We start from the raw sequence: 11,008 nt of genomic DNA on the forward strand, positions 1-11,008 counted from the left end.
GAATGGACGAGACACATTCTGAAGATTTCACTATGGATTTCAGTTACGATTTTGACGATAGCGACAGTGAAAACGAGGCTGGAAGCAACGAAGACGATTCTATGGACAGTTTCATGAAAACACGATCGTTCCTTGACGTATCAGGGGACATAACTACATGTGAACTTAATGATGAAGTGAACAAGAGTTGCTCAAATTCTGATGAAGGAATAGATTCGTTGTGCAGCGGAAGTGTGTCTGATTGTAGAGAAATGGAGATTATCATTTAAGACGTAAACTAAATGTGGGAAAATGTGTACATTTGTTAAATATCGTCTATAACTTTTTACGCAATGTCAATTATAGAAAAGTAACATTATTACACTGTGTATCATCGAAAAGTGCTCTTGTTATGTATTTATATTCTATAATATGTAAATATTGTTAATTCATGAAATATGTAAAAGTCGTTAACTGTTTCTGTAAATACTGTTTTGTAAATATATATAATTATATATATAATTATCATAATAAAAAACAAAATCATGTAATACGTTTTCACATTTTATTCGGTAAAGTATAGTTAGGACATCTATAAAATAATATATAAACCGAAAAAGTTCATGGCGACCGTGAACTATTGAGCTGTTGTACAAGTTCTAGCTGTTGTAAACTACAACATGTTAATCACAAACCACTTGAATACGGATTGTCCATTTTAAACTCGACAGAGTTATTTCCCTTCTCTAAATGCATTACTCCGTCTCAGTTCGATTTAGAAAAGAAACACGCTTCCCTAGAAAACTAGAAATTAACCAAAGTTATAAAACTACGCTTGCACACCATTCTTAAAACTGCAGTTTTTGATTGGTTGATTATAAACACAAAATGACCAATACCACGGTTCCAAGCATTGGAACTAGTCTGTAATCTCAGTTTTGTAACCAGAAACCGTGAAAAAGAGAAAAGAAAACAGCGGAATTCGAACAAGCCACTACTGGTAAGAGTGACCGAAAGTTTACTAAGATAGTTAACCCGTAATGAAAGTCGGAAATTTCCGTGCGATTACGTGACCTCCGTATTCGATTTAGGCATTGTTCGGTCATAACAGATAACGACCGAAGAATGCCGAAATGGCACGCGGACAATACGTAAACGAACGGAAATGGCCGACTGTCATTATGGACCCATTTCCTTAATTAACATCAACGTCACTACTCTGTTCGGATAACGCATGTTTTCTCGTATTATAACATCTGCAGAATCCCTTGGGATTGGTTGGTGCCCGAGCCCGGTAGGGCGAGGGTACCGACCTATCCAGAGGGATACTGCAAATGTTAATACATGGAATATAATGCACTAATGCTATTCTAGCACGAAACGTTTAAAACGCTAAGAAATAGGGTTTTGTAATACAATGTAGTAGCTCGATCTGGGATGCTGATTCTAAATGAAAGCGGCATGTTCCTATTGTATGCTAGGTAAAATGGCGGCTCGAAAAGAGACATTGAAAGTAGCGGAAAGGACGTTGTATTTAACGAACTATAGGTTACTTATATTAAAGTAAACACCCCTTTTTCTTTTTGTTTATCTATAGCAGCGATAGAGTTCTTTATGGGAATATAAGTCTCTGAAAATCTGATATGCTACAAAATGTCGAAAAACCGTTGTAAAATAAGTGGATTTTGTATGAAATAAAGAACAGTCGGATTTAGTGGTGTTCAGCCTACTTATCCACTGTTGGACAATGCTTGTCTGGTTCCACACTTAAGCCTCTACTTCTGTGTGGTTACTCGTCAAAATCCACAAGAAAAAGGGGTACTGGAACATTGAAAGCGTTGTTTCCAAAGGTAAGAAAACTTACATTTTGTCGAAAAGAAAACGGACACAAGAATGGACTGCATATTTTTGAATTTGTTTTAGGAGATTATTTTGAAGCAGATCAAATGCATGTCGCAAGCCTTTTTGGAAACAGAACATGCAGATAATTTTTAAAAGGTCAGGAATTAGGTCCCTGCATAGTGAATGTTCGTTAACGCAGGATATTATTAAAAAGACAAGCATCCAGATTTATTTCAAACTTACAGAATTATATATAGAAAATACTTTCATGACATTGCGTTAGTAGTTGTAAATAAAAGTAAAAAGGTGATTCATTATTCTAGATCATTTCTGAAAACTGTCTTGCAAAAACGCACGAAGCAAAGCTTCCTGTTGCATTAACAACAGAGTAATATGATGTAAAATAGTATGTTTTCTCTACACATAAATTATCAAAATAAAATACATGTAATATCATATTATGAATTTTATTATTTTATAGACGGCTGTCTATTTCTTTATTTTTTTTTAGTGTGATGTTTTTGATGGAGGCATATGTCCCTTTAAAAGATATAATAAGTCCACCTTTAAGCTGGCAGTAACTAGTGAAGTAGTAAAGAATAGTATATAACTAAAATTATGTTGAGAAACAAAACGGTGTAAACCAAATTAAACAAAATTCATGTACTTAGTTTTTGGCATGTCAGCTTCCATACAAGGCTTCTAAATGATATAAAGAAAATGTGAAGATCACTTTACATAAATGTAGTTGATTTCACATTGTAGTACTAGGTTAATTTTAAAGTGTTTGGATTCAACATAAGGATCTGTTGTTTTAACAACGCGGCCACGTGCTTTGTACTGAAGTATTATTTATCGCATGCTAGTTTTAGTCTTTAGTCAGATCAAAAGTGATATTTGTGTTTTTTAAATCCTTTCTTAATAGCCTGTATATGTTCTTAAACACTGGAATTTAGTAGCAAATTACTACATCTATATTAGATTATTCAGTTTAAAGATGAAGATCTGTTGCGCGCAGCATTCCCTCGTGGGCACGTGTATTTTAGCATTGCATCATGTCCATAGCCTGACTAAAAGCGATGCTTGTTTCAAAAATACAAAACAACTGAGAAAAAAAAAACAAAAACAAAAAACAAAAAACAACAGCAACAATATTTCTTTACTCGTTATGTTTGGTTAATACCACAGACACTTGGGATTCGGACCCCCGCATACCCCATTCTCCTCCACTCCTAGTTAAGTTTAGCCAATATTTTTTAGCATTTTACCATGTATTGCAGGTTCGGTTTGGGGGAAAAAAATCGTACTTAGATATAGATGTGTAGGCATACTATGGTTCTACATATACATTGCTTTACCGGTAAATATATTTTATCAGTCTGGAATAAAAGGAAATACCTATCACGAACCGACTCAATCACACCAACTTTGCAGATTGCTATTAATTCCACGTGGTTGCGATCTATACTTTCAAAGACTATTCTTCTAGATTATTAACCCTTAGCCTGCTGGCGGCAGATGATTCTGCCTTTGCGACCAGTGCAGACCATCCGTGCAGTCTGATCATGGTCTGCACTGTTCGCTATTCAGTCAGTAAATTTTCAGTGAAAACCCCTTGGAGTAATAAGTGGTACTGTCCAAATTGAAAGATGGACCTGTCCATTGTAGAAATATAGCAGGTTAAGGGTTAAAGATGCTCCTCTAACAATACCAACATTTACGCACCCGAAGTTGTCAGAAAGACAATGTTTGGCACTTTGTTTTCATAAAACTACAGGTCAATATATAATAATTATAAGTAAAAATTTCAGGTACTGTCTCTGTACTATGAGGGTGTTGATTAATATTCATATACAATCCCACTTTACACCTTGGCAGGGGCGCAGACCACAGATACTTTGGGTCAGGACCCCACCTTCTTCCGCCCCTGCCAGTATTTTTTAGAATTATGACACGTACTGACCCTAGTTGACGATCATACTAAAATTGTAACTAAACACGTTAAAACTTTTATGATCGCCGCCATTGCTCAGTACGTGCTATAAAGCTAAATTATTGGCCAACATTTGACAGGGGCGGCGGAGAGATGGGTGTCCTGACCCAAAGTGCCTGTGGTACAGACTAAACAAATTCAGGTTAAGCACCATTTATGTGCAGTATGCAATTTAATTTACTTTGTTAAATGAAGAACATCGTGCTTAAAGCAATGTTCTAACGACCAAGGTCATGGTTCATATAAACTATTCTCAAAGCATAGATATACCATTGCAAAAGTACATTAACCGAGTTTTTAAACCGGCTCCTATTTTTGTAATTTCGTGAGAAATATTATGTCATTTATCCCAAAATAGGACAGAGGTTTATCTGCACTAAATATGAATGCTGGGAAACAAGGACAAGACAGTCAAGTAGTCGAGACAAAGGAAGGTATTCTTAACAAATGCTCAGAAAATGTAATTCGGTTAATGCTCCAACATGTACAATAACTCCCTTTTATTTTCATTTTGACTATTACATTACAATTACAATGACATGATCACATTTATAAAAATTGTTCACTTCGTCCGACTTCCATGAACACGACCAAAGCTTAACCGATTTCCACGAGTTAGGGTATTCCGAATCACACTTGCTGTTATTTTTTTCTGTAGGTCTATTACTGGATATTTTAAGCGAAATGGGCTTCGGAACTTTGTTATCGTTATACTCATATAATAATAAGATTCATTAAATAAGAGAGCCACGATGTCATATTATCGCTCATCTGAATACTTGGCTACTTAGTACCATTTTATACATATTTGGTATGACGTTGCCTGGGATCGAACCCACGTCCTCGCACACTTGAAGCAGGCGATCTACCACTAGGCTACCGAGGTGGTATTACTGAAGTGCTCTTAGTACAAATTATAAGGTTAGAGTCATACCGATACAGTTCAGGTCATATGGTGACTTTTCCACATTTTGATGTTGGAAGAAGACCCCAATTGCCCCTCCGTGCATCATATCAGGCGTTTGAGGTGGGTACCTAGGTTGAACCACGAACCTTCTGTAAGCCAGCTGGATGACTTTCTTACATATAGAATTCTATATTACAAGTGGTGTTTCATACCCATATCATGGCGGGTGGGGGGGGGGGGGGGGCGTGGAGGCGTTAGTACTGTGTACTTTGATCATTGTGTAGCGAGGAACAAGATCAGTTTACTGACAAATTATAGTAGATATTAGAAATTTCCTACACGCATGTGTAAAACACCGGTTAATTGCACATTAACATTCACTGTTTATCTCACCCATATTTCAAAGTAACAAGACATTGTAAATAAAAGTAAAACTCCCAAAATAATTTCTTTCACACGCAATTGTAACACAATGTCTGATGTATAAAACAAAAAGCTCGTGCAGATAATTATAAAAATCCTCATGAATCATATACGCGTGTTCTCAATGGCTATGCGGAAGACAGAGTATGGAAACAAACACCAGTGAGGGTCCGAAAAAGAAGCAGGAAACAACCATCAAAGCAACTTAGTCCACCAGGACATCTTCCGTTGGTTTCGTCAAACAATCAGAGAGTTGGATCATTATTGAAAAACTGAAGTAAAAGTAAAAGGTATTCGGCAAAGAAAGATCTTTACATTGTTGCTGGCCAGATTCAATGTATTGTTCCTCCTTTGCAGTCCCGTATTTGGTCACTAACAAACCATGTAGCCGACGATATTTACAATTTCCGGTACAAATGTACATCATTGTATGCATTACAGTGTTATGCAAATTGCTTCTGGTATGACTATTGATTATTTCCTGGTACGTACCTGTTTATTATAACTAAGCTCAAAACTCGAGCTCGCATCATATGATAGAATTTAACTTTTAGAATATATATGAAGCGGCAGATGAAGCACGCATAATTATTGTAATGCCTCGGAAGCTACAGAGTTGATTGCAACCACAAGGATTGCATTATTCTTCTGCTGGCAAACCACTAGCGTAGACTCTATGCTGTTGAAGCAGATTGACTGCGGACTCGACAAGCCGTCTGACTTCGATATCACCCCAAGTTTTTTCGTACCATCACCATCTACATGAACGATGGAGTTGGATTTTACACCACAAACAAACACACTTCCGTTATTCCCAACGCACACACCTGCCGGATTCTTCATACACGGATCCTTCAACGTAGCAAGCGTCTTGCCGTGTACATCGATGGTCCTTAAAACGCTGGCATCATAATTAGCAATATATATCTTTTTCCCGTCTTCACTAACTGCGAACGAATTAACCGATTTCTTTCCCATAGACATATTTGAGTAAAGCAAATAGATTTGCTTGCCTTCTCTTGTATAGACGTAAATGCTTTGGAAATCTCCTATGTAAAACTGGTTGTTACTGTATGCGACTCCCCAACACTCGTGTTTAAATGTAAGAACGCCTTTCTCTTCTATTTCATGGTTGGTAATCTGAAAAACCATCACCATATTCCCTTTCGTTGTTACTGCAATTTCGTTTCCATCGACGTAACATACCTCGTGCGGTTCTTCTGGTAGTTCATACAGTGCCATGACGTATTTGTCCTCGGAAAGTAGTTTTAAACGTCGATTGCTGCTGTCTGTCAGAACGATTCTTGCGTCTGGCAAAAAACAACAACTGGAAATATTGCAGGAACACAGACGCCTGTCATTTTCAACTTTAACATTGCATACTCTCATGTTCACAACCCTTAGGTTGTTAGTAGCCCCATCATCTGTACTCAGTTCCTTTGTGTCCTCCACATACTTTAGAGAGTTGCTTGACCTGAAAAATGATTTGATCTTTTTATGGATGTCTTGCCAAGTAAAATTAAGACAAGATTGCTCGTGTCACGGTAATATAAACTGTGGGAAAAACTTCCAGCTACTACTTTTATTTGATCTAGAATTGTATTGAGCTTCTGTGATTACTTAATGCAACATTTATGTTAACTTCTCTGAAAGTCATTAGAGCTTGATTTAATATCAAAGTCAGATTTTCAATTTCCGAGCATGGTATTTACGTGCTCATTAAACAAATATGCCACATAAATGAAAATGGAATAGCAAGATCTCGCACTTATCACAATACAAAACTATAATAAGCAACTTTCAGAATCTTACCATTTTTCATTTTTATCAGTGTAAGTATCCAAAACTTCCCAGTCCCATTTAGAGTTCTTACCAAGCATGTAATTCGCATGCTCTTTAAACAAATACGCGTGCTTAGTACGACATTCCAAGCAAAACTGTTTCTTACAAATTCCACAATAATTTAAAGCTTTTCTGTTAATACAGTTTTGATTACAAGGCATACACATGTAACCATTTAATTCTAAATTGTCAGAAGAAACCGATACGACAGCGTAATGTTCTTCATTTGTGTGCGCCATCCTGTTTTCTAATATGACCAAAAAGATGTAGAAACTCAAACTCATATTTAAAAACTTTGTGAATATGTGCTTCGAAATTTACATTTTGAACGAACTGATTGATTAGTTTGAAGCAAGCAAGCTGATAACATCAATTACCATTATGTCCGGCACTGCTAGGCCACTATATTTATATCCGTGGCATAAAATTCATTTGAAGACTTAGCAGGCTGCTATTACAGCAAATGCGGAAGACAGTTCTTTCAAAGTTAAGACTCATTAATCATGACACAATCTTTATTAATCAATCATGACACAATCTTTATTGGTGGTACAGTACTCTCAACATAAAAAATGAGAATATCTGTGTAGATTTAGAAATATCTTTAGCGCTCATTGCTAATTTCAAATAAGCAAAAGACGAAAGCAAGTATTTTAAAATTATGAATCTTGTTAATTTCAAATCATAAAAGTAAAAGAGATTTTTAGATGTTTCATATACAAATGTACCAGCAATCGCCAATCACGAAAGCTATCGCAATAGATTGGTTTTTACCAGGTAAGGTATGAATAATTCATATACAATACAACTTGTATTAAGGGACCCCGGAGGAAGGGCAAAAGGGGCCTTTTAGTGGTTTCTTAATGATTTCCTAAAGTCACACAATATTTCTGCTGCAGAACGCGTGCATAGTTCTTGATACAAAGCTTATATCCCATAACAAATCCCATCTGAAAACCCCTAATCTGGGCCCGTATTCATAAATCTCCCAAGGGAAAATTTGCTCCAAGGGACTAACTAAAGGAAAAGTTCCAAGGCAGTATGTGGACAATCGTTGAGATTGTTGGAATGTCTGAAAATATTGTCTCATAGAGTGTGGCATAGTAATGAAGATTATCAATACATCTTATAAAGTTTACACTATTCTTTTGTACAGTGTTGTTAAGGACATTTTTTAAAATTAAGGATTTTCCTAAGTTTTCTCCTTAGGAGCTTTATGAACACGGGCCCTGGCAGATCTCTATTACAGGTAAAACTTCCAAAGGCAAACATCTTTATTGCATACAACTCTGCATTATCATAAGATTTTCAATGTTTATTTAGTGAAGTTGCGTACCGTATGTTCTTCTTTTGAAGAGACAAAACTATAGTTTACTTGAATATGCATACCACAAATATATAATATTAATTATGAAAGTACTTATCTAACAGGTGATCATTTTACAAATGTGTTAGACTTTCAACAAGTGAAGAATGTTTGAGATGTCTGTGCTTTAAATAGAAAATAAAATCTTAGTAGAGGAAGCTTAGTCCAAATGCTAAAACTGGGCAAAATATCAAATTTTGGGCTACAAACAGTAACCATTTGTTTCAATACTAGCAATTCAGAGCATCTGCAGATATTTAAGTCATCATGTTTATATGGGCATAACCATTTACTGTAAATCGACGAATTACAACTGACATAAACATATTACGTAGGTCAAAATTCAGTAACTGTGCTCAAAATGGCTTTCATTTCGTTACATTTACTATAATCAAATGGTAACAACTGTTCTTTTTGTATTCCCATTTTTCTCGCCAGTTTTAATATTTCACCAAATGATGCGTGTTTCCATTTGGTAATCAGTTAATCAGATAATATTGTTTTAAATGATTTTAAGAGAGAGTCATAATGCTTTTTTTATTAATGACTGTCTCCAAACATGAGACTTGATTAAAAAGGAATACAAATCTATCAAAACAAATGCAAATATCTTATTTTGAATTAAAAAAGACATTGCTATTTGAGAGTTCAATTGTTGCCAGTCTTTCTTGAAGAAAATGATGTGATAAGGAAATTAATGTTACAGTGTCAATATTTTTCAATATATGGTAATTCTTATTATGGTAACCTATATAAGTTGTGAATAACGACAAACGCCCACGAAGCAGATATATGAGCCGAGCCATGAGAAAACCAACATAGTGGGTATGCGACCAGCATGGATCCAGACCAGCCTGCGCATCCGCGCAGTCTGGTCAGGATCCATGCTATTCGCTAACAGTTTCTCCAATTCTAATAGGCTTTAAAAGCGAACAGCATGGATCCTGACCAGACTGCGCGGATGCGCAGGCTGGTCTGGATACATGCTGGTCGCAAAGCCACTATGTTGGTTTTCTCATGGCACGACTCATATTTCCTTTGCAAAAGGTCCTTGCAGTATTGCAAATATCCAACATTCGTGATTGCACATACATGGTGGTGATGTACAAAACCAGGATACACACAAAAAAAGTAAACACAATACGGAAAATATTTGATATTTGATTAATCGTTTCAAGTTCCTTATGGAAGTTAAATATCTATCTGCATTGGGATGTTATGTACATTTATGTCTATTCCAAGATCACAATAACTTATTCTACTACCTATGCAGTTTTCTGTTCTTCAACAATTCCACTATGGTTAATATTTATGATGTATAAGCTCCCATTGGTTTGTTTTCAAGTAGTTTTCCGGATAACACAGGTAACTGGCGTGTTCATGTCTTCCCACTTTCAGTTGGGAAGCCTGACTACCTCTCCAAGCAAATATGAGACAAGGCTATGAGAAAATGAAACGTGAAAGTTAAACTTACGGATAATCATTTCGATGATAATGGGTTACTTTTATCAGATCTGACCTACAAAGGTAACAGCTGCAGCGTGATATCTTTATATCATATTTCATCTATCATATTTCATCTGATACATTACAGATGAATCTGACTGGGCCAAAATAATTTAGGGAAACTAACCGTTACTTGAAAAACCTTTGAAATCTATGTGTTGTCTGTATACAGGTTATAGTGCATGGGATTCTGTCGAAAGAGATATCATTTGGATCCGTCTGACCGACACTTGTAAAAAGTGCTCAAGCACCTAAATGCTTTATCTTGTGACCCAGTAGTTTTGAAACAAATTGGTTCAGCGTAAATTGTGGATTACGACAGGGCTGTACATTACCTCATGCTATTTCAGACAGGCATACAGAGTGACATATTTTCGAATTCTACGACTGACATGTCTTATCTCTAGGCGTATATTACAACTTCCACTCAATAACCTGTGTTTCAATTCTGCTCAAAAACAACGTCTCTGTGCAGGCATGTATTTCGTAATTTAAGTTGCAACACATCATACAAGATAATTACTGTTAAACTGGGCAAAACGGGAAATGCTATCTAAAGAAATGTTAGCATAAAACATTATCATTTGTCAACGACAACGGTAACATTGTTTTTAGGAAGTTAATGCAGCGGGTCCTTACTTGTAACTGTTTTGCTTTTTCGTGAAGCTCTTTTCTTTACGACACAAATTGCTATTAAACTTTTACAAATGTTTTAGTTTCACAAGTCAACTCTAACAGACAAGGTAATCTTATTATTGCAATAGACCAGTCTGTGGTTTATAGTTGATTGTAGTCAAAAGTCGGCAAACTTGTTTGTGGATAAGCCTTAAATATTTCTTTCGTGTTTTTACGTAGACAATTTAGAAGCTTTAGTTTCCAAAAATATGTTTTTAACCTTTACCCTGCTAAATTTCTAAAATGGACTGGTCCATCATTCAATTTGGCAGTACGATTTATTATTCGAAGGGGAGTTCACTGAAAATTTACTGACTGAATAGCAAACAGTTCAGACCATGATCAGCCTGCATGGATGTGCAGGCTGATCTTGGTCTGCTCTGATCGCAAAGACAGAATCATTTGCCGCCAGTAGGCTAAAGAAGAAACACATAGACGTGAAACAGTACGAAAAAAGTAATCTTAAAGACACAAA

General features: G+C 36.0%; 1 protein-coding gene across 1 annotated transcript; it reads right to left on the reverse strand.

The window, feature by feature from the left end:
• Positions 1–539: 539 nt before the first annotated feature.
• On the reverse strand, positions 540–7,272 carry LOC123537254 (uncharacterized). The gene is made up of 2 exons (XM_045320905.2): positions 6,957–7,272; positions 540–6,618 (listed from the first exon to the last, which is right to left on the reverse strand). The coding sequence occupies exons 1-2, from the start codon at positions 7,268–7,270 to the stop codon at positions 5,733–5,735; spliced, it is 1,200 nt and encodes a 399-aa protein (XP_045176840.2). The 5' UTR covers positions 7,271–7,272; the 3' UTR covers positions 540–5,732.
• Between the last annotated feature and the right edge of the window lie 3,736 nt (positions 7,273–11,008).

The sequence above is a fragment of the Mercenaria mercenaria genome, chromosome 17, assembly GCF_021730395.1.
Source record: "Mercenaria mercenaria strain notata chromosome 17, MADL_Memer_1, whole genome shotgun sequence".
NCBI classification, from domain to species: domain Eukaryota; kingdom Metazoa; phylum Mollusca; class Bivalvia; order Venerida; family Veneridae; genus Mercenaria; species Mercenaria mercenaria.

Coding starts and splice junctions, on each gene's coding strand:
- LOC123537254 (XM_045320905.2), bottom strand. CDS start 7,270: ATGAGTTTGAGTTTCTACATCTTTTTGGTCATATTAGAAAACAGGATG. Junction 6,619..6,956: donor ACTGATAAAAATGAAAAATG/GTAAGATTCTGA, acceptor ATCATTTTTCAG/GTCAAGCAACTCTCTAAAGT.